Below are 25,081 nucleotides of genomic sequence, written 5' to 3' on the forward strand. Positions count from 1 at the left end.
ACTTCAATCTGAAGGAGGAAAGCCATGTGATAGTATCAATAATAATAAATGCTAACAATTAAAACATTATTTTTTAATTCTAACAATTTAATAGAGCAGTTACTATGCTTCTGATACTGTTTTAAGTTCTTTGTGTATATTAACTCATTTAATCCTTACATCAGCATTATGAGAAAGATAATCTTATTATGTTCCTTTATACATGAGGGAACAGACACATAATAGTAACTTGCAAAAGATCACATAATTCTTTAAGTGAAAGAACAGGGATTCAAATTCAGGTAGTCTGGATCCTGTTCTATGCTGCAATATATCTTGGCATCCGTAGATACTGAAAAATCATTTTATAAATGTTTATCAACATTCCAATAAAATATTAGGTTATAAGAATGAAGGAACTACTTATTATAATAAAGATACTTTACCTGAATATAGAGTTAAAGCAAAAGAGATGGAACATATGAGAGAGAAGAAACAAATTGGATCAATTTTTACCCTAATTTAGTATTATTTTCTCAACTTCTCCCCAGAGCTCATATTGAACGTTTTGTTTTGGCAAGCATATTTTAATTTCCCAGTGTACTTTCTTGTTATCTTATTTCTCTGTCTTATGTCAGAATTTTTTTGGTTTAATTTTATGAATGCAACATCTCAAATTTTTCTAAACAGATTAATTAGGAAAGAGAAAAGTTGAATGCTATTCCCTCAGTTCTATTTTCTTCAATGTGATTTATTTTATTTTTATTCTATTTAAAATATTTTTTTAAAGTTTATTTATATTTGAGAGACAGATTGAGTACAAGCGCGGGGAGAGGCAGAGAGAGAGGGAGACACAGAATATGAAGCAGGCTTCAGACTCCGAACCTTCAGCACAAAGCCTGATGCAGGGCTAGAACCCATGCACCCTGATATAAGGTCATGACCTGAGCCAAAGTCGGATGCCCAATAGACTGAGCCACCCAGGCGCCCCTATTTTTATTCTATTAATATATTATGTAGACATTAGTTATAAACTAGAAAAGGAAAATGCTTTGAATTCTCTACATCAACAGAAATAATTTTTTGATGCTGCTTAAGGCTGAAAATTATATTGGTCAAGGATTTAAATAATAAGCTTTTCGGAATAGCTCATTGTTCAAATTTTAGTTTTATTTTATGAAATGCTTAATGCAACAATTAAGCATTTTTGTGTATTAAGGGTGTCATCAGTACACTAAGAGTTCATACGTATCAATATGTGACAGAAGTGAGATAGTGAAAGAAAGGGCAAGTAAGTTTCAATGACAAAATTCACCAACACTTAAGCAGAATAGTCCTCAATTTTTACATTGCAATACTATTGGTAAACTAGCCAATGTGAGGGCTTGAAATTTCTTCCCATAATTAGAAAAACATTTGTGCCCTGAAAGGGGTTATAACCTTAAGGACTAGGGTGTTTGGCTCATAAAATAGTAGTGGTGGAGTGCTTGCATTTTATAGAGATTTTTTTTCACTGTGATTCATCTCTGAGAGCACAGTTCAGATGTTGACTATCTCATTAAAGAAAAAATCAGCTAAGAATTTATTAAGTGAATGTATCTAGGGTTATAAATGAAGGCACAGGGAAGGCAAAATCAGTACTTTCAGAGCAATAACTAGCTCATTTCTGACAATTCTAGAAAATGCTCACAGGGGTGAGGTTGCAACAATGTAAAGCTAGCTAAAGACATTACATTCAGCTGGAGTTCAGGAAACAACTCGTTGGAAAAAGGATAACTGAAGCCTCGGTTGATTTAACCTTTTCTTCTTTGAAAACTTCATTTTCTGCTGACCTTGTTGCCACGTTCTGTCCACGAGTGTGTAGAAGCGCCTGCGACCCCGTGGTGGTCCCTGCCCACCCGGCGCGGCGTCCCCGGGGCTGCAGCGGGTCCTGGGGGCGGGCTTCCGCTCCGGCTTCAGGAGGGATCCCCCAGCAGGCTCGGAGGGCACCCGCACCTCGCGCGGGTCCGCCAGCACGTGCCGAGAGGCCGCCGGTTGCGGGCTGGAGCGGCCGGTCCGCCTGAGGTTCCTCCTGGTTCACAGCAGCGTCCCGCTCTTCCCTTTCAGTCTCTGTGGGATCTCAGTGCCGGTGGAGACCAGGCGTGACCCTCCGTGGCGGGGCGGCTCAGGGAGATGGGGCCGTGGGCACACAGAACTTCCTCCCCGGCGCCCCCCGCGTCGCACCCGCGGAGCCAGCTCCCTCGTGGCTGCTCTGGGGTGGCAGTGGCCACACGGCGCAGAGCTGGCAGAGGTGGGTTGAGATAAGACACCTCTCCAGAGGCTGGGGGTCAGCCCTGGGATCAATAACGGCGGAAGTGTGGCTTCCCGCGCCCAGGAGGCTGTCTCCGTCTGGTTAGAGAAGGTTGCGAGGCGAGGTGGCCACCGACAGGAGTGGCTCCAGTGACAGCCGCAGACTTCACCAGAGCTGGCTGGCCAGTGCTCCCGGAGGGTATGATACTGAGGGCAGCCAGGTTTTCAACGCGAGCCGCCAGCAGAAGCTTCTCCCAGGTCCTCTTGAGATTTATGAGGTAATGCCGTTACTTTTCCTTTTGTAGACGATGGTTTCGTTTGGAAGTCAAGGTTTGTGCCACCCAAATGGGTTCCTGATGAAAGGAATTTGAGGGCATCCTGCTCCTTTATTTGCAGGACATCAAGGGCTCTGGACGCTGTGAAAGTTTTCTGTGAAGTTATTATGGGAACCCAGAAAGGAGGCCTATACGACTCTGCCCAAATAGCGCAGAACTCTCACCTCTTCTAATTTGTAAATCAGAAGACACTTTTTTTTTTTTTTTTTTTTGAGAGACAGAGAGAGAGTGGCAGAGGGGGAGCTAGGGGCAGAGACAGAGAGAATCCAAGGAGGGGAAGAGAGTGAGAAAGAGAGAGAGAAGCAGGAAAGCAGGACTCATCAAAGTGGGGCACGAGCTCACCTGCAGCTGGGCTCATGTTGGCCTGAGGGGGGGCCTCAAACTCAGGAACAGTGAGATCATGATCTGAACCGAAGTCAGATGCTTAACGACTGAGCCACCTGGGCGCCCCAGAAGACACTTTCTATAACAATTTACAAAGATGCTTTTTACAGATATTATGATTTTGACCACCAGATGCGCTCAGTGTTTAGACACACATAGTAACTTTATCTTGGAAGGCCTTGTTAGTAAAATCATAGATAGTGCCCACTTTAAAGGGCTGGCTTTAAATCTGGGAAATATCTCTGTTTCTCCATTTCCTAAACTGTTAAATGGGAATATTACCTACCATTCATGGGGTTTTTGTAAAAATTTTAAAATGGTAAACTGCTAGGTACTAGGAACAGGGTCGGACATACAGTAAGTACTCAATAAATACGAGATGTTATCACGTGTCTACTACATATGAATATCGGTAACAGCAAGGTATCTTGTAGGGAAGAATAAAACTACATCTGGCTTTCTAAACAAGCAAGAAGAGATACTGCTTTTAAGTGTATTTTTCTTAGCAGCTTGCGGATAGCAATAGCTGTTGTGGAGCTCATACTCAGGGTCTGTGCTGGTTTCAAAGAAAGCTCACCATGTGTTGGGAGCTTGGCAGATGACTCAGTTCTGATTCCTTTTATGTTCACTTTCTCTCATTTTTCTTCTAAAATGCACAAGCGGCACAGCATCCATTTCTCTCCCTCTCTCCCTTTCTTCTTCCCCCCACCTTCACACATTCCCTTTACTTCAGCACACACATGCACACACGCACACACACACACACACACACACACACACACACTCTTCCACACTAGTTTCGTTTTATTTATTTTGTAACCCCCAAAGGATTCACGGAGCAGGCTGTGTGCAGCTGCCGTGTTTTCTACTGGTTAAATTGGCAGTGACCTACTGTGTGGAGTTGCTAGGAGAAGGTGAATAAGCATGATTACAGCATCATTGATGTACATAGTCTTTCAATAACAACCTGTGGAGCTCCGTGATCTGTCTTCTGCATGGCTCTATGTGTTATTTTCTCATTGTTGCCATTAACTTTTATTGCGTTTGTTGTTAGGGCATGATATATCTTTAACTGTTGGTTCCAGATCAATGAAGAGACAAAAACCTTGGCATTTAAAACGGGCACTTTTTTCTCAGGGTGGTGCTGCTGACACTGGTTCCTACCATCTGCTTTCTTATTACATCCTGCCCTCTTTCTATTGGTAGAAGGGAATTCAGCTTCTTCTGGTGCGCTAAAGTCATTCACGTTTCTCTTGTGCATAATAGATCTCGTAAACTGTAGGAATTCTGATGTGCTTCAGTGCACCGAACGGTAACAGATGAGCTGCTTTTGGGGAGAGCTGGAGCACTCAGTCGGTCAGTAGTACAGTAGCAGGCTCACATGTGCGGATTGCTCCTGTGAGGTCAGAGGATCTGTTTATACTGCTGTCTGCTTGGGAGGTTGGGTGATGTGAGCAGTGGATATGCCTGTCAAAGTCAGTAGCAATTCTGGCAGAGGCTGCCCTCAGCTTTGTAAATCTGCAGTATTTTGATAGATGAGAGATGCTACTGTATAACTGTTTGAGATTCGTAGTGGTCTGAGGAATGCTTGTTCTAGCTGCTGAAACTGACTGTAACTATATTGCCCTAGGAATATCATCATGGGGTCTACTGCTACAGAAATTGAAGAATTGGAAAACACCCCTCTTAAGTATCTGATAGGAGAACACACTGAAAAAATGTGGCAACGCCTGAAAGGAATGTGAGTAAGCTCTTTGCTTGGTTCTGTGTTTTTATTCCCACCACCCCACCCAAAACTTGACTATTAATATGACTAATTGTTCGTAATATCTGACTTTGTGGACTAGTGTTTCCTTTAGAAAGATTTTCTCTTAAAAAATAAAATGTGTGAGTGTCAGCTAACAACTTGCCTGAAGGATGGATAGTCTTTTTTGCACCTGTATGTGTAATGTAAAGTAAGGTAACTCCCTGAGAATTCACTTGACTGTTACAACACATGGTTTCCTTTATACATTCTGTATATATTCTTTAGATATGTGGTTTAGATATGCAGAAAAGTAACTAGAAAAGCTGCTTGCCAGGATACTTGCAGAAATAAAATTTCCTTCAGTAAAATAAAAAAGAGTACTACTGATACTTATTTCTGTGTGATTAGATTTTGAAAACACAAGGGCAGGAATAATGTGATAATAAATACTTATATTCCACTGTGCTTCTTCTTTGTCTTAATTAATAATGTTTGCTTAAGAAAAAATGTGGTAAAAACACTAGTAGCATACCAAACTTATTGGAGAGTTTTGGCTTTAAATTAACCAATTCACTTCTTCTGAGAATACACAGTAGCTCATGGTATAAAATAGACCTTACTAACTTGGGCTAAGAGATGTGCTTATGTCAAACATGAAATGTAAGTACCTGGGTCAAACTTTAATTGCATTGCTATTCACCTTGCTATTTAAACAAGATTTAAGTTTTTTTCTGTCTATGCTACTAATTTCTGTTCATCTGTTCCAGCACCCTATGTATACATGCTTTATTTTAATTATAATTTAAAAATCAGGTTTAACATTTGGATAAAAATTTGCATTATGAATATATACAGGCCAGTGTAATTGCTCAGCATATTTGTAGTTCTGAAATGAAAATATATTTTCTTGTTTATAATCATAGCTGAAGGAATCCTATACCATGCAAAATAGAGATTTTCTAGGATTCATATTTCTAATGCTGCATTTACATACTGTTGTATAAATTGCAACATCTGAGTAAATTTAATGTGGTTGTTTTTATATCTATGATTTTTTTGAAAGAAAAATTATGTTAAACTTTGTTTAGAGGAAAAATTCCTTCTACTTTCCTCCACTTGAATGTATTTAATGATGTTTGTATATTTAAGTAGTATTTTCTGTATATTTTCTAACAGTTGAAGTAACATATGACATTACAGTGCACTAGTATAGAGCTCACTAATAATGCAAACAACATTTAACAGAGAACTTTTAAAAAGGAAGCCATCTTACATCATTTGAATGAATTAGAGAAATATGTTTTCAAGATCCATTGAAGACCAGAATTACAGTTTTTTGGGGAGGTGGTTCTCTAAGGAAACAAATAATCCTATAAAAGCAAGTAACAGCTTACAAAATTAATTAGCATAGATGAAAATTAAACATTGGTAGTCATCAGATGATTTGTCCTAACCTAATTAGTAGATGAACATCTGTACCGGAAAAATTATAGATCATATTACAACCTAGTTTAGATTTTCTTCCCTTTAGCAGGACAGGATGTTTTTGCTTGTTTGTTTGTTTTGTTTGTATTTGTTTTATTTTTCTGTAGTTACTTAAATGTATGAAGATGTATGGTAGTGAATCTGTGCATATGTCTTAAAAAAATTGAAAAGTGACTTTGTGTTTATCTGACATTTTAGAGCAGTTATCTGACTTTCACTTTATCAAGTGATCTCAAAGATCAATCTCATTTTATTTCAGTAGAGTAGAGTCATTCAGCAGTAGAGCTTCATGATTTGATATCCAACATTGATGTAAGATATAATAATACATGCATGTACTAAGTAAATTTGGTATTTTGCCTCCATAGAGTCACTGAAGGATCATTTAGGGGAAAAATTACTGAAACTAGTTTTTTAAAAAATTATTATTATTACCAAACTGATTGAAATGACTGATTGCCTTTGCATCAAAGAAAGAAGGAATTTGCATTTTGGTACTATTACTTTAACTTGTACTTTGACTTAAGACATTTTCAGTATTCTAGGTTTAGAATTTTCAAAACAAGAAGCTCTAAATCTAAAATCTGCATGACTAATGGCAACCAAATTGTTTAATTATGGTCTCTTGTGTAGTCTGCATTCATAGCAGTGATATGAGGGTCTCCTCATTCCATTGCTGGAATTGTCTTGCCTATTTAAAATGTAATATTGATTCAAACAGGATTTTTAGCTTCTTATAATCTCTACTTCTAGAATTTCACTTTTTAAGTGTTGGCAATTAAAATTATGTTATTCATGAAAGCTATCAAACAATTTTGCAATAATTTTTTAGTTTGTTCAAAAGCTCAATGAGGACTTTTAGATATTTGGAAAATGATTTTTCTACTTTTACTGTATCTAACTTCAAAGATACATTGATTTATTTCAACAGGACATTCTGTTTTTAAGTAGGTTTATAATATGTACATTTTTGAGGTTAAATAAAAATAGAGACAAAGGTTAGTAAAATAAAGTTTATTCAAGTATACTTTAAATATGGAAACATGAACTACTGTAGGTAGATATTTATAAAAAATATTTTATAAGCAATATCATATAACATAAGATTTTGTAACACTTTTTTTGAGTTGATAGAAATAATTTTTAAATTTCGTAGCACATGTGAAACATCAGTAAACTAAATTAAAATATCAATTATTCTCTACCTCTTTGTTGATTTTTTTCATTGAGTCCCTTTTTAATCTCCTTCATATAATATTTAATTGAGACACCATATTCGGTGATATGCCAAGAAGTCTCTTGTTCCTTTGTGGAAACAAAGGTGAAACCCTTTCCTCTTCCCATTTCTGATGTAGACTTGCATGCTTTATTTTATTAATTTTATTTTATAGTTATGGCTTTTTTCTTTAGCTTTCTTCAATCCATCTTCAATCCACCAACTTGTCTCTCAATATGACAGTTCAGATTCTACACTATGACTCACCATCCATGATGTTGGAAATAGCGAATGGCTATGGCATTATGCCCTTCATAAACAACACTTACAAAGAGTCATATACCTGTCCATACGTTATCGGTTATTTAGGACCTGGAAAACATTTCCTATTTCTTCTGCCATCTCAATACCTAATGAAATTTCTGGTTCAGAAGTTTTCTGTGACTCTGGGACCTGTACTAATTCCTGCAAACTAAGGACATTTTTCTAACACTAGTCTTTGCAAAGACTGTTAAGTTTATTGATTCTCATGAGGAACACTGATTTGAAGATTTTGATTATGTTTTCATTTATGCAGTTTCCCCTCCAATTTTAGAAGGAATTCTGTTCTCTGTGTCATGGTACTTTTTCATTGTTATTTTTAATGTAAAATTGCTCCACAGCTGTGGATTTAAAAGAAAAAAAACATATTTAAAAAATTTTCCATGCAAGCATGGAACCTGATGCGGGGCTCAAACCCACAAACTTCAACATCATAACCTGAGCTGAAACAAAGTCAGACACCTAACAAACTGAGCCACTCAGATGCCCCAGAAAAAACATTTTAAGACATTGGTACTCCTCTTTCCAGTCAATGCCACTGTTCTAAGAGTTTAATGCAAGGGGCGACAGCCTTTCCAGAAAACTGTGATCAACTAGAAATTCCAGTGAACATGACATTATAACAAAAACTTATTCAGAGTGTTACCTTTTCCAGTTGTTCAACAGAAGGGAGGAAAGTTTAAACTACTTAAAACTACAAACTATTGACAAAAATCTAAGACTCATTACTTCATAGTAATTATTGCCAATCCTTTAAGCTTTTATAAATGTAGGACTAGAACCTGTGAGAATTTTACAGTTAGAAACGGACTTAACATTTTTTTTACTTATTTTTTATTTTTAAAAATGTTTTCATTTATTTTTGAGGACAGAGAGAGACAAAGCATGAGCAGGGGAGGGGCAGAGAGAGAGGGAGACACAGAATCTGAAGCAGGCTCCAGGCTCTGAGCTGTCAGCACAGAGCCCAATGCAGGGCTCTAATTTGTGAACCAGAGATCATGGCCTGGGCTGAGGGTAGAGGCTGAACCTAATGAGCCACCCAGGTGCCACTAAACTAACTTAATATTTGAGAATTAATTTTGCACATATAGATGCTTACCTCCGTATCTTGACAAGTGTCCAGATATTAAGATGTGGAATTGTGAATGCAACAGTTGAAAGACCTAAGCTGCTTTTTTTTCTTTTTTCCTCTGATGGGTGGTAAACACAATCATCAGTAATGGAAGCATAAAATATAGAGAAGAAGAGAGTGCAGGAGAAAGGAGGAAATGTGTAATAACCCTATAGCTAATTTAAAGTAACTGTAATTAAAGAGGGCAGTGTGTTGAACAACTCTCAGATGCACTTGCCCAAACCCTTATCACCAAGAAGATGTAGCAGAAATACATATTTAGAATGAAAATTGGCAAAACAGGTAAAGTGACAGGAGCTATTAGCACCATATTCCCAAACTGGAATTATACTTTAGGATAAAGCAGCATTATAGATTAGCAGATCTGATCCTTTTACTATCCTGCCTTCTAGTACCTTCCCTTAAAAGTTTAGCATCCTTCACCCTGTACCTGCTCCACATTTGGAACCTCTTTTCATACCTCTCCTTCTGTGGCCACCTCCCAATCAGCTTCAAGGTTGTCCCAAAGAAACATTGCGTACCACCCATCTGCATTTACTCATTTTGTTCTCTCTTCCCAAGGGAGCCACTCCTTTCTCCTCTCTCAGCCAGAGCTGCTTTTGTTCCCTGTGATGTTTTTAGAGATGTGTGGGGATGCTTCTGGTTATTGCAGTGCCTGAGGATGTTTCTGTATTCAGTGGGCAGCAGGGTTCAGGCATGATAAATGTCCTCCAGAGCTTGGGAAATTCCTTTTTCAGGAAGAATTATCCTACTCACAATGCTACTAAGGAACACTATTAAGAAATGCTCAAAGATCTTGTCTTAAATTTCACTTGCAAAGGAAATCCTTCTTGATCCTTCACACTAGGTCAGTTTCCTATATTTGGCTCATAAAAGAACCTGGACTTCCCTTTTCATAACAAAATCTACCTTCACTACTGGACCACAAGTTCCTGAGGGCACGAATTATGTTCATTGTGTTTGCTTTTGGATCACCAGCACCTAACACAATACCTGGAATGTGGTAGATCATGCAATAAATCCTTTTCAATGAATCAATGAATGAATAAAATTTGGAATCTTACAGTGGTTCTGACTTCAAAGTTGGAGGATCAGTCAGGTTGCCAAAATAGGGCCTAAGGTCAGGTTGGAGGAGTAGAGATAGATTCACAGATAGAATAGGGATGGAGAAGACGGGAGAAAGTAATATTTGCTTATCATCTACTAGTTGTCAGAACTTTCCAAATATAACATCTGTATGCTTACTTACTTTTCCAATGATTTCAAAAAGTAATTATCCTAAGTTGGTTAAATAGCTAGTGTCTGGCGAAGCTTGCATTTAAATACAGATTCATCTACCTGTAAAGCTTTTATTCATCTTACTTTCAAAGCACAAAAGAAGACATCCTCAGAATAGTTACCAAGAAAGATCACAGAAAAGGATGCAGAGTCGTGCTTCTGAAAACTTAGTCCATGAGCTTTGTGGTAGACAGAAGAACTGCCCCCTAGACATGTCCATGTCCTAATCCCTAGAATCTGTGAATCTGTCAAAGGGGAAGTAAGGTAGCAGATGGAATTAAGGTTGCTAGTCAGCTGACCTTAAAATATGGAGATGAGACTGCATTATCCAGCTGGGCCAAATGTAATCACAACGGTTCTTAAAAGTGGAAGAGGGAGGGAGAAGAAGAGGTCACAATGCTCTGATGTGAGGAAGACTCAACTTGTCTTGGTCAATGATGAAGATGGAGGAAGCAGACTAGGAGGCAAGGTATGTGGGCAACCTCTAGAGGCTTGCAAAAGTAAAAAACGGATTCTTCTCTAAGCCTCCAAAAAGAATGCAGCTTTGCCAAAACTGTGATTTTAGCCCAGTGAAACTTGCCTCAAATTTCTGACCTACAGAACTGGAGATAATATGTTTGTGTTGTTTCAAGCTACTAAGTTTGTGCTAAATATGATGCAGCAGCAGTAAGAAACTAATACATTCCTTCTGTAATAGAGTAACAGAGTGCTGAATCAACATGACCATTTTTATATTCTTACCCTCTCCCCTACCACTACCCCCGAACACACACTTTCTCACACAGACAGGATGCTTAGGGTGAAGCCAGTCTTGGCCAGTCTATGGAGAACTGGAGTAGATGCTCTTTATCTTTAGCCATTAAATAACTCCCTGTCTTCCATCTAAACCTGGTTTATATGCCTAGACCACCAATTTTCTGACAAAGCTCTGATATTGAGAGCTTATAGTAGATTCGTTTCAGATGTCAAAGAAGAATGTTTATGCTCTTTTTTGGAAATTGTTGATAAATCTTAATTTCTTTTCTCACATTGTTGAGTATATGATAGTTTTGATGGTTTTATCAGAAAAGTCAGCTTAAAAGTGTGTCCTTTAGTTATAAAAATAAAGAAAACCACCTCAAAAAAACCTATTCCGGTGTATAAATATAATCTCATTGTAAGGCTCAGTCCTTATATAATATTATGTTATATTTATAGAATAGATATCATTGAGGTAAAATACCTTAGAGATTAAAAACTGAACTGTGGAATCAGTCAGGTATTTTCTAATACCATCTGTCCTTTAGCTGTGTGATCATGGAAAATGTATTAACTTTTCTAAACTTTACTTTCTTTATTTGTAAAATCCAATTATTTGATTCGTTCACTCATTCAGTAAATACCCACTGGTTGTGTACTGTGTCAGGCACTAGTTTAGGTAGATGAGCCTACAATTTAGTAGAGGAAACAAACATCAAAAAGGTGAATTATAAAAAAAAAAATAAGTTAATATAGAGTAAGAAGTGACCTTAAGAAAATGCACAAGAGTTACTTGGGAAAGTATTTTGGTTAGGAATGATCTATCTTAGAAGGTGCCTTTTCAGCTGAGACATAGACAAAACCTCATGAGATCTTGGGGTGGGGGTGGGGTTTATGAATAACACCTCTCCTCAGCAGGGGCAAAGTCTGCCCTCCTAAATGTGCTTTCACAGATGAGACTGTGATTTGTATAAGCAGAATATCCCTTCCTCACTCTCTGAAAAGGATAGCTTGCACCCCCAGGTCTAATTCTTTATTCACAATTCACCAACCAAGTGCTCTTCCTCCTTTGTGAAAGAATGTGAAAAGTGGCAAAGGGAGGCCTGAAAGGCTTTTTCAGGTGAAGGTTTTTCCACTTGAAAGGGAAGCATTTGGATCTGGGTATCTGCATATTGCCCAAATCAAGGTAGTGCAAATTAAATAAAATAATGTGTATAAGAAATATAGCACAGGGGTTGAGCATCTGACTTAAAAAAATTTTTTTTAACATTTATTTATTATTGAGAGACAGACATAGAGCATGAGCAGGGGAGGGGCCGAGAGATAGACACAGAATCTGAAGCAGGCTCCAGGTTCTGACCTGTCAGCACAGAGCCTGACGCAGGGCTCCAACTCACAAACCATGATATCATGACCTGAGGTGAAATTGGACGCTTGACCAACTGAGCCACCCAGGCGCCCCAGACCTGACTTTTGATTTTGGCTCAGGTCGTGGTCTCACCATTCGTGAGATTGAGCTCTGTATGGAGATCTCAGCTGACAGCAAGGAGTCCGCTTGGAATTCTCTCTCTCCTTCTCTCTCTCCTTCTCTCTCTGCCCTTCCTCCTGCTTGCACACATGCATGCATGGGCTCTCTCTCTCAAAATAAATATTAAAAAGCAGAAATATAGGGGCACCTGGGTGGCTCAGTTGGTTAAGAATCCGACTTCGGCTAGGCTCAGGTCATGATCTCATGGTCAATGAATTCAAGCCCCATGTCAGGCTCTGTGCTGACAGCTCAGAGCCTGGAGTCTGCTTTGGATTCTGTCTCCCCACCTCTTCGCTCCTCCCCAGCTCACGCTTAGTTCTCTCTCTCAAAAATGAATAAACGTTAAAAAATTTTTTTAAAAAAGAAATAGCACAATACCTGGCACACAGTAACCTTCTCAAAACACTGTAGTTATTAATATTTCCATAATCTTAACCATTCTTATGTGTATATAAACTCTGCTATTTAACAGCTATATGATCTTCTCTAAGTTGATTGATTTTTTGATGCCTTAGGTTTCGTATCTGTAAAGTGGGAATGATATCATTATGTATCTCCTAGATATTAAAAATATTAAGTGAATGAATCTTATGAACATCTTAGAACAGTGTCCAGAATTCAAGAATTCTAGCTGTTATCATTATTATTACTAATATTATATGGAAAAGCAGAATTCTATTTTTTTTTAAAGTAATTTTCTCGTCAGAATCTGTGGAGAGAGTGAGGTTGTTAGATGAGAAAAGAAGACCTTCTATTAGTTCAGTGGAGGTGCTCTTGCCAAGATTCCCAGGCTTTTATACTCAAGGATTTACATTTCCTTGGGGAAGGAGTGATGGGTGTGTAAGGAGAGAGAGCTGATGAAGAGAAGTGGGCTAGCCTTGGAGTTTCACCTATAGAATTGCCTTGATGGATTCAGCACCCTTTATTCAGTGTCATGTGGTGGACTTAGAATTGATTTTAGGGCTCTATAATCATGTATAAACCAGGGCCAATCTGATTTCCTGAGTCACTCTGGCTTGAAAATCATTCTTTAGGTCTTTTGTTATCCCAGTCTGGTTCTCAATGGATTTGACTTCCAAGTAATTACTGTCATGTCCCATAGTCCTTCCTTTTGCTGATTCATTTTAGAAAATACAAAATTACCATTATAGTATTAGATTTTGTCCCTTATTCTAATATATTTCAATCAGCTAATCAAATGTAAATATTTGAGCAAGTCTGATTCCCATCCAAAAGGTCTGTGCTATAAGCCTTTTGGATAGGAAAGGGACTGTTCACTAACATCATTAAACAGATGATAATGTTAAAGGCTCATGAGAATCACAGTATTGCAAATATCTGGTCTGAGCAAGTATTAGGCATGATTATTTATTGTCAAAGAAGCACATAAAAGTGATAATAGGTCATGAGAGGCATATAAATGAAACATTATGACTTTTTTGGTTTCTTCTTTAAACTACAGTTTCCTGAGTTGTTTAAAGATATTGTATTTTATTTTACATTTTATAAAATAATTAAAAACATAAATTTTTACCAAACAGGCCTAGAAAATGCTCAACGCAGATCATTTCTTCTAGGTAAATTTTTTTTTATTTATAGCTACTCAGATATGCTTATATTAAGGCATGAAAAAATAGTAAAGTCCTAAGTACAGTGTTCATAGGCTTCAAGTGTTCATAGTGTTCAAGAAAGTGTTCATACAGTGTTCATAGTGTTCAAGAAAACAGAGGTCAGCCATAATTAAACTCTGCATAAGAGTGGAAGATCAAAGGATTCTTGCAGTTTTGTATGAGTCAGGTGCTTGATGATTTAGAAGAAAATCAAAATAGATTTTGTATTAGATTCATAGTGGCACATGTACCCCGATGTTTATAAGCACTTTCAACAATTGCCAAATTATGGAAAGAGCCTAAATGTCCATCAACTAATGAATGAATAAAGAAGATGTGGTTTATATATTCAATGGAATACTACTTGGCAATGAGAAAGAATGAAATCCTGCCATTTGCAGCAATGTGGATGGAACTGGAAGGTATCATGCTGAGGGAAATAAGTCAGTCAGAGAAGGACAGATATCATATGTTTTCACGCATATGTGGATCTTGAGAAACTGAACAGAAAACCATGGGGGAAGGGAAGGTGGAAAAAAACAGATACATACAGAGAGGGAGGGAGGCAAACCACAAGAGACTCTTAAATACAGAGAACAAAATGAGGGTGGGTGGGGCGGGGTGGGCGAGAGGGAAAATGGGTGATGGACATTGAGGAGGGCACTTGTTGGGATGAGCACTGGGTGTTGTATGTAAGCCAATTTGACAAAAATACTATATTCATTAAAAAAGGTGAACTTTCTAAGACTTGGTTCAAAATAAACTGCCTTTGGGGCAGGATAAGAAAATACTGAACAACTTGGGCATTAATCATATTCCTTAGTTAGCTCAAACTCATAATTGAATCATAGTATTAATCATATTTTATAATTTTTTTGCTTTATAATTTCTAAAAGATTTTTCTTTTGATCTGTGTGGTTCAGCACAATTATTCCCAGTTTTTCTGATGAGAAAACTGAGCCTCAAAAGACATTAAATGACTTGATCAATGTGTCCTGGGTAGTAAGGGGAAGGCCAGATTCCTAAGCCCATACCTCTTCCAAACAACACTGACTTAGATAATTCCATTAACACTCAGACTCACTATAAAACCTGACATTTCAGGAATTAAAAACTATTCTCTTGTTTTGATTTTTCCACAATCCTGCCATCTGTTTGCCTAGTTTTGCATACTCCAAGGGGAGTTATCACTTGGCAAATGCTTTAGATGTCAGAAACTCCCTGGTTCTATTTCTCTCCTTCTCTTAGGCATGTACAACCATTACCTCTTTAATCAGCTTATTTTAACAATGATCCTAGCTAGTATCTTCAAAGGAATTTGACTTTTCCTAAATCATCTTGTCCCTTCAGAGCTTGGACACTTATAAAATTATTTTAATTTATTTGGCCTTTGATATCCCAAACAACAGAGAAAAACAAACGACTCTATGTCTACGTAGTAGAGATATCTGGGTGTCTGTCTCTGAAGATTTTCATTTATAAATAAGAATAAAGCCAGGGGTTTTGTTGATTAAAATAGGTTATAAGTATTTTATAGAGTTCTTGGGTGGTTCAGTCAGTTAAGCATCCGACTCTTGATTTCAGCTCAGGTCATGATCTCAGTGTCATGAGATCAAGCCTGGTGTTGGGTTCTGTGTTGGGTGTAGAGCCTACTTGAGATTCATTCTCTCTCTCTCTCTCTCTCTCTCTCTCTCTCTCTCTCTTTCTCTCTCCACCTCCAACCCTCCCCTGCTTATGCATGCGTGCTTGTGTGTTCTGTCTCTCTCAAAAAATAAACCTAGGTATTTAATTCTTGCTATGCTGCTTCTTCTTGTTATAAAGGATTTCATGCATATAATAAAGTTCTTTCCTGAAGTAAAGTGAGCTGAATCTTTTCTCTTTTTGTTTATTTTAGAAAAATCATCTAAATGGAGTTTATTCTGTTTCATTCCCCACAGAGAACATAAACTATGTAAAGGCACACAACATTTTTCTCATTCTTTTTAGACTGCATTTGGAGACGGTTATTAGAGGAGTTAAGGACCTCCTTTCTAACCTTTAGAGCTCTCAAAATCTCTAGTACACCCAACTGGTACTAACTAAAAAAGTGTCTTTATAAATGTGACTCTCTTAATATTTCATCCTCTAGCAAATCGCTGCCTTAATATCTCAAATTTTCCAAAGAGCTATTTCCCAGAAATTCTTCCATGCTTTTGTTCACAGTTGCAATATGGCCCAATTTGTGACTTCCAATAACCACTCTTGGATCATCCCTCCCATACTGACTCTGAGCTTGGCCATACAACTTGCTTTGGCCAGTGGGATCTTAGCAAATGTGACACAAGTAAAGATTTGGAAAGGGCTTATGCATTGGAGTATACTCTCGTTTGCCATTCTTTGGAACTCTTATACCAGGCTGGTCGAGCTTACTGAAGGATGAGCATGTGAAGCAGATATAAACCATTACAGTTGAGTCCCCTCTTAAAGCAACCAAACCATTAACTACCAGACATGTGAGTGAAGTCACCTGGGACTGTCTAACTTACTCAAAGTCATAAGGAAATAATAAATGTTTATTGTTTTTGGCCACTAGCTGCAAGATGGTTTGTTGCACAAAAACTGCCAACTGATATACACTCAAAATTAAGCTATTGGCTTCTAAATGTTTCAGATAATTCTTCTCTGGTTTTCACAGTTTTTTTTCCCACTACTACTCTACTTTTTTCCATCTCATCATCTCCTATCATTTACTTCTCTGATCCAATGAAAAGATTATGAAAATAAAAATTGAAGTCTCTATTTTCAGAAAATCAGTTCGATAAAACTCTCTTCCACTTATTTCCACCAACAACAATATCAATTGCATGTCCCTACTTACAATATTTCTTCCAATACATGATTTGTCAATGACCTCTGTGCTAAAGTTGTGTTCCTCTTAGGTTTCTGTGAACAAATGTAATTTCCCATCAAATAGAAGAGAAACGTAGAATCGTAGAATAAGGCAAGGAAACTGCCTGGTTGCATAAGGAAAGATGGTTCATATCCTGTTACCCTGGCAACAGGCACTGGGAAGGCCAGGGCTCCCCACACATCCTGTTGCCCTGACAACAGGTCATGCAGGGCATGGGAAGGCCCAGTTTCTACTCTTCTAGGCCTCTTCTTTGCAACCACAATGAAAAAGGAGAAAGTGATTTTCCATCTTGTTCCTCCTTACCTACATATTTCTTCTACTATGTGAATCACTCCAGTATAAGTTATCTTTACCTACATAGGGGAGGGTAAGAAAAACGTGACCTCAGTTTTTACATTCATAAGCTCTGAAACATTTGCTAATTTTTGATTGGGTCAAAGGAGTAAGTGATAGAAAAAAAAAAGAGAGAGAGAGAGAGGGATGGAACCAAAGCAGTAGGGGGTATAAATTGTGGAAACCAGGTAAGTAGTATATGAATAATGTGGCAGCCAAGAGCTAATTTGGGTGGGATATGTATCACTTAGCTACATTGGATAAGCATAGCTAATTTTTAGGGTGTTCATCTGAGAAAGTCACATATGTGAAATGGTTGTTTATTTTGTTACCTCTATTTTGTGGGCAGACAATGCATAACCAAATATAATAACATGATATGTTATAAATTTTTTAAGAACTTAATTTGAAATTCTGTATAAATTTTCATTTTTTTTCATTTTTTATTCAACTTTTCTTTCATGACATATCCTTTCTTACCATACAGAATTGATAAGAAAACAATCTGGTAAAATTTTTGTTTTCCTTCCCTTGTTCTTCCTTAAGCAATCGTCTTGAAAATACTAAAGAAATAACCTTGACATTTGTTTTTGGAGCTCTATATTGCTTTGTCTTCACAATTAATGGTTTATATAAAGTAGTTGTCTATTCAAAACTGACATATACCATTGGTTCATCTATTACCAATGTTTATCAATTTTTCTGTGAATTAAAATAAAAATTTAGTTGACTCCTTTGGTTTAAAGATGGAGTAACAGCTTTAAATTCTGTAAAACAGAAGTCTTTAACTTTCGTAAGCCAAAAGTCTTATTGGTGAAGAGAACAGTGCCTGGCAAAATCTTCTCTTAAAAAACATGACAAAGGGGTTTGTGGAGAGAAGATTTTGAATTTAAACTGAATGAAAAAGGAATTATAGGCTGGTGAAAAGAAGTATCTATGAGACTGTAAGCATATTGAAGCTGAATTTCTCAAAGACCAGGTGGGAAAGTTGGAGCCCGATCAGAATATCATTAAAGTCAGAGAAACAATATTCATGATTATCTGAGACTAGATTAGGTGACCCTTCTAGATACTCTATTTGCATTTCATGTATTATTGTTACTGTCCATTAATTGTTCTGCATTTTAGGTAATCCTTCTCTTCCTCTTCTCGAGGTAACAAGAGGAAAAAGGTGGAATGCATCTGCTTATTATTATATCCTCAGTGCCCAGCATAGTATATTGCAAGAAGTAAGAACTGAAAAATGTTTCAATATAAAAAAATAACAATAGGCAATATGCAACAACTTGACATTTGAATGATGTAGCTAGTAAAGCTGTAGTTCAGCAGCAACATTAATTCAGTCTGGAAGATCAAGAAACTTTTTTGGAGGGTATTTAAACTGTTTCTGGAGAAAGGAAGAGAATGAGGTATCAGAACCTGACCAGTAGAAAATACTGGGGATGTGACTACATCACAGATAAAAACAAAAACAGCAAAGAGAAACCTTATAAAAAGGAACTTATTATCTCAGAGGATTGTTGTGAGGGGTAAAAATAATGCAAAGTACACAGACCCTGTGTCTGGCGTATAATAAACATCTAAAAATGGTAGCTGTTATTGTAAATTTCTTCTGTGGCTCAACTATGTGTAAGACAGTATGCTTGTTTTTGCCCATTTCTCTCCCAAATATGAGATTAAATTTGACTCTGGGTAACTATATGATGGGTAGGAGGCAGAAGAGATTCAAACATTGACTGAATAATTGAATGACTGCTGCAAGAATTTAATTTCCTAAGTTCTATACCACTCATACTAGTAAAACTCAAATTTCTCTTTCATTATGTGGTTGAATAACTAGGATTATGTTGAGAATATCTTGTAGTCATGAGTGAATGTTCTGGCCTCATGTGACCTTGAAGCCCAGGGAATTCTGGGTGAGTGAAGACCCATTTATCCTGGGAGAATTAATTGCCTGCTGAAGTTTCCAAACCGTAGTGAGTCAGACAGAAGGATATAAGCTGACTGAACTTAGAGGCCATCAGGCTAAATACTTCATATTAGCTTCCAGCTATTTGTCCACTACTGAGTTGAAGACTAACTAATCCTCTGTTTGTACAGAGCCTCACAGAGAAACTTGCAAAGAAAAGTAGTTTTGACATTTCATGATGTGATTGTGCAATTTTAACAGATCTTGAGTTTTATTTTTACCAGACACAAAGTCAAGGTGTGTGATGAAGTTTGAACTAAAGTCATCATTTTCAAACTGTTGTTTAATATTTTTGTTCTTTGACTTCATCATGTCATGTGAATCATATTTCAATAAGGGATAAATATTTATAAAATATGTATCAAAAGATGCCTCTGTAAAGACTACCCATCTATCCACAGTGGAGTCGTGGGCTAAGGAGAGATAACATAATGCTTATTGACTGAATGTTCCAAAATGAAATTCACAACCAAAATACTAATATCCAGTTTAAAAGATTTCTTGGCATTAGTCCCCAAATGACTTTATTGTATATACTTTCCCTCAATTTTACAGGAGGCATTATAACAAATTTTCTTTAAAAAAAAATTTTTTTTTTTGAGACACAGAGAACATGTGAATGGGGAGAGGGGAAGAGACAGAAGGGGACAGAGGATCCCAAGCGGGCTCTGCGCTGACAGCAGCCAGCCTGATGTGGGGCTTGAACTGGCAAACCATGAGATCATGACCTGAGCTGAAGTTGGACACTCAACCCACTGAGCCACCCAGGTGTCCCCAAATTTTCTTATTTCTTACCAGAAACTGTTTTACTTTTCTAGATAAAAAATGACCATATGCAATGCTAAAAAGTATTTCATGTCTACCTTTATTGTATTTCTTTGATTTCTTATTCTATGCTAAAATAGTTAATGTTTACTTCTTATTTTAGACAATTTGGTTAATTTACTGATAGCTATAGCACTTGGAAAACAAGAAATATGATGGAATCACTTGAGAGCACTTTGGAAGTGGGAACCTATTTCCAGGCAAACTTAGATTCCCTAGAAAGAGGAAGTGTTTAGTTCAGAAATAAGGAAATAAAAAAATGTCCTCAATAAATTCAGATCATTTTGTTAAGTATATGTCTTGTGAGTAAAAAAGTAAACACTAATTTACACAGTGTAAATCAAGTCTTAGCCACTGATGAGAACTATCTTAAGAATGGGAGTCATCAGAAATAAAGTTGCAGCTTAAGCTAATCAGGACTATACTGACACTTGTAAAAATATTGAGATACTTTGGAAAGTAGGACTAACATCATTTGATTAACCCAACTCAGTGGACTTACTAATACAACTTACTTTATTTGTTCATTCAATGAACGTTCATCACTGGGTACATAGGGAGCTCCAGCATTATTCTAGGCACCATGGATACAATGATAAATAATAGAGTCAAGATCCCTCCCTTGATCTCTCCCTTCATGGAGTTACCTTTGGATGGTAGGGTGGATAATAAACAAGCAAACAAATAAACATGCAATGTAATTTTAATAAAAGCAAACAGGGTAAGGTGACAAAGTGTCTGGGAGGTTCAGAAGTTGCTGTTTTAGAAGAGCTGTCGAGGAAGGGCTTTCCGCAATAGCAGCTGGTAGAGAGGGATTTAATGAAGTGAGGACTGAGCTGCACCAAGGCCCAAAGCAATAGCATCCCAGACACAGGGAAGCAAGAGCACACAGCCCGTCAGGCAGGGTGCATGTGATATGTTTGAGGAAAACAAGACCAGGAGGGCTGGAGCACAGTGAGTGAAGGAGAGCGTGAAAGACTTGAGAAAGGAGATAAAGGCAAAAGGCAGATCATCTAAGACCTAACAGGTCATGATAAGACATTAGGATTTTATTTTCAGCCTGGTAGGAAGTCTTTGGAGCTTTGGAGCAGCACGGTGGAGGATCTGACCTATGTTTGGACAAGACTTCTCTAAACAGAGAGTAGAATGGTGGTTACCAGGGGTTGCAGGGTGGGGGAAATGTGGAGATTTTGGTCCAAGGATACAAGCTTCCAGTTATAAGGTTAACAAGTTTGGGGAATCTAATGTACAGCTAATAATACTGTATCATTTCTTGAATTTTGCTAACAGAGCAGATCTTAAGTGTTCTCACTACAAAAATGAAATGGTAACTATGTGGAGAGATGGAGGTGGTAGCTAATGCTATAGTGGTAATTATTTATACATAAATTTAAGTTTATAATTATAACTGTATTTTATAAATGTATCAAATCAACAGGTTATATACCTTAGATTTAAAAAAAAAAAAGAGAAGGCTTCTCTGGTCATTTTGTGGAAGCTAACACTGACAAGATGGGGAACAGGGAAGATAAGATTAGAATTAGGAGGATGTATTAGGAGGCTAAGGCAGTTGTCCATGGCAACATTCGTACTTATGGAGATGATAAGTGTTCAGATTTAGGACATACTTAAAATTAAAGCTGATAGAACTCATGAATTGGATGTGGGAGTGTGCGGAATGAAAAAAATGAGGCTTAATGCCTTGTTTTAGTGTGTGTGTGCATGTGTGTGTAAGAGAGTGAGAGAGAGAGACAGATCCTGAACAAATGGGTTTACAGTCCCTTATTTGAAACCCTTGGGTTTAAATGTTACCAAATTCTTAACTCAGATTTCAGAAAGGTAACAAGGTACCTATCCCAAAATTTACTAATTATTCCCAGAGGGGTCTAGGGTAGCTCCCAATGGATATTTCTGTAACAAAACATACAAGTATTCACTTAAATAAAGACAATAAATGGCCTCCACTAGTTCAAGTCAGGTTTTGCTTCCAAATGAGTTCAAGTCAGGTCAGGTTTTACTGCCAAATGAAAATGTTTGGTGTTGAGAACTTTCAGAGTTTCACAGCTGTGGGTAAGGGAATATTAACCTTTATCATTTCCTGAAATGGGGAAGATGGTGGTGAAAATAAAAAGCTCTTTTGGATCCATGAATTTTGAGAAGCCTATTAGACATTCAAGTGGCCTTACAAACATATAGACAGCTGGACAGATGAGAGTTCAAGGCAGAAGATATAAATTTGTGAGTCATCAATATACAAATATATTTAAAATCATGGAACTAGATGATATGTAGGGAGTTAAAAAGGGTATAAATGAGATGAGACTCAGGGCTGAACCCTCAAGTACCCCAACATTTAGAGCTTGGGAAGATAAGTCAGGGAAAGAGAAGGAGGAGTGGCCAGTGTGCTGTGGCATCCTGGAAGCCTAAGATGACTACTTTACAAGAATGGCAAATGTCAAGTGTCCAATGTTGCTGAGCCATCATGTGCATTGGATTGTGCATTGACCATTGGTTTTTGCATTGTGGGGGTCTTTGGCAATCTTGGAAAAATACTCCCAATGAAGCAAAAACATTCCAATCATTGTTCCAATGAAAGAACAAAAATCCTTATAGAAGTGGGTAGAGAGAGGACTGAAGGTGAAGAAGTAGGAGCAGTATATACAGCTAACTCTTTAATTTTCTATAAAGGAGACCCTAGAGATAAAGCAATGGCTCCTTTACCCTTTGAGACTAAAGGAGTTTATTACTGTGGGGGATATTATTGGAGAATCCTGATGAGAAATGATGACAGGAGTGATACTGTAGGGAATGAAAAAATCAACACAGAGAAAGAGAGAGAGAGAGGAGGATCTCCATCCCCTTGAATAGGTGAGAGGTAAGGACTGCTTGAGTGCAGAGACCAGATCTAGGAGCATGGATGGCTCATCCATGGTAACAGGAGGGAAGCAGAATGTTTGGGAACATTTGCAAGTAGGCAGGTGAAAACTTGGTGATGATCCCTTTGGTTACTTTTATTTTCTCAGTGAAATAAGAGACTATTTGTAGAGAGGAGGAGGGGAGAGAGGGAGTGGAGATTTGAGGAGAAGGTGTGAAACAGTCAGCTCAGCAAGGAGTGTGACTAAGGAAATGCAGTGGAACTGGTGGGCAGTGCTGAGTATCCATCTCGATCACATATTTAAAGTGAGATCGGTTTGCATCCCTGGGTGCTTTTTTCCTGCTACATTCAGTTCAGCCGCTTCCATGTAGGCGCAGAGCAGATGCAGAACTGGGTTTACAGAGTTCATATTTTGCCAGGAAATACCAGTGCCATGGATAAAGAAGGGGATAGCAGGGCTGAGGGCCTCTTTAAGGTTTAAGGTGAGGGGAGAGATGAGAATATGGGGGAATGATGGACAGTGAAAAAGTGGATAAGGTCAACAGATTGGAGGTAGAGAAGGAGATAGATAATGAACTTCTAGAATGACATACCAGGGTCAGTGAACTTTTGTTCTTTTCAAAGACCCAGAATGATAAAATAGACACATATTATGTATAGACAAGCTTATACAAGAAATACAGTTTGTGAAAATGATATCTGGTAAGTTTTATTCTTCTCCTGTTTATAGAAGCCCCCTGTGAAATCTTTTACCTTTCGTTATTAGGCTTTCTCTTCAAAACAGAAGAGGCCATTAGGAGTGTGGCCATTCCTGCAAAGAAAACAAAGCTCGCAGTTCTAATTTTAGGATGCTTTTCCTTGACAACAGCCTTTTAAATATTGCCATACAACAGTAAAAATTGGCTTTGGAAAATAATGAGACTGTGTTTGGTTAAGGAAATTCAATCCTCTTTTACACTTGAACCTTACAAGTGTCATGAGAACACATAACGGCTTTTCCTTCACTTTTCTTCAGTGACTGAAATTTTACCATTTGTAGTATTTACGACACATTTCAATGTGTGCAGCAGTAGCAATAGGCCATGTATGCAATGAAGGACTATTGTGAAATATGGTTTTAATCACAAGGATATGGAGATTGTTTTACTACATAAGGGTTTTTGCTCTGTTTGCATTAATAGTAGCTTTAGTTGACCTAAATAATTCAGACTTTAAGTTCCTTCTTGAGATACAAACCATTTTGCAATCTGCACACACTAAGCAAGCAATTATCCCTTTCTTTGATGACTGTAATACCAAGAGTGAAGCTTGTCTTGGTTGAAATTTTATAAAACAGTCACACAAAATGATGATACTTAGACACGCACTTTGGTGTAAGTGCAACTGCCATTCAGTACCACATACAAGTGCTGATCGGGCAGAAAGAGAAGTGAAAGTCATGGTTTCCTTTGATTTTTGTCACAGTGTCACTATACACAGAATTTGTGGGTCTTAGTATTAATGGATTATAAAACTTTAATGTAAAGGTCACTTGTAGATATATTTTACATCTAGTTTTTTTTCCAGGAAATTGAACCTTCTGTTTTTGTGCAACAAACTAATTTGGGATAATTATACATGGATTATGTGGATATTTAACAATTACTCTTCTGAAATGTTTGTTGAATTTCCTATTTAGCATTGCAGGGTTGATCTTATTTGAAGTTTGCTACTAGGCCTATGCTTATGCCCAAATAATCTTTGCATCCTTGGATCCTTGGTGGGATATTCCCTAGGTAATACTATGCATTTTATTGTTGGTAAATTGAATTTCTTTCTTAGCTCCTAGAGATTTCTCTTGATTTCCCTCTCTTTGAAAATTGGCTTGAATATGATCTGAGACTACATGATTCCTATTAATAGGGCATCAAAGATGTACCTGAATGTCTGAAATTGACAGTCATATGCTTTGACTGGGTCTTTAAAGAAATATAAATTTGGCTTCCTTGGTACTAATCCTATACATTCTATAACAATTTTAATTTCAAAAGTTAATTCTCATTTTTATTACACTAATAAAATAGTACCATGTGACAATGACAATAGTTTATTTTCCCCTAATTCTTGGCACTATCTAGGTCTGCTTCCTGAGACATCAACTTTATCTT

General features: G+C 37.4%; 1 protein-coding gene across 7 annotated transcripts in view; it reads left to right on the plus strand.

Annotated features, from left to right (window-relative positions):
- The first annotated feature begins 2,040 nt into the window (after positions 1-2,040).
- PDE1A (phosphodiesterase 1A) overlaps positions 2,041-25,081 on the plus strand; it is a 329,201-nt gene continuing 306,160 nt past the window's right edge. For 2 of the 7 annotated variants that reach the window (XM_049615392.1, XM_049615393.1), the window contains exons 1-2: positions 2,041-2,546; positions 4,618-4,728. In XM_049615392.1, coding sequence (XP_049471349.1) covers positions 2,470-2,546; positions 4,618-4,728 — 188 coding nt within the window. In that variant the 5' untranslated portion in view covers positions 2,041-2,469. The remainder of the gene's footprint in view (positions 2,547-4,617; positions 4,729-25,081) is intronic. The other 5 variants (XM_049615396.1, XM_049615391.1, XM_049615394.1 and 2 more) reach the window with 5 other exon arrangements.

Source organism: Panthera uncia (assembly GCF_023721935.1).
Source record: "Panthera uncia isolate 11264 chromosome C1 unlocalized genomic scaffold, Puncia_PCG_1.0 HiC_scaffold_3, whole genome shotgun sequence".
NCBI lineage: Eukaryota > Metazoa > Chordata > Mammalia > Carnivora > Felidae > Panthera > Panthera uncia.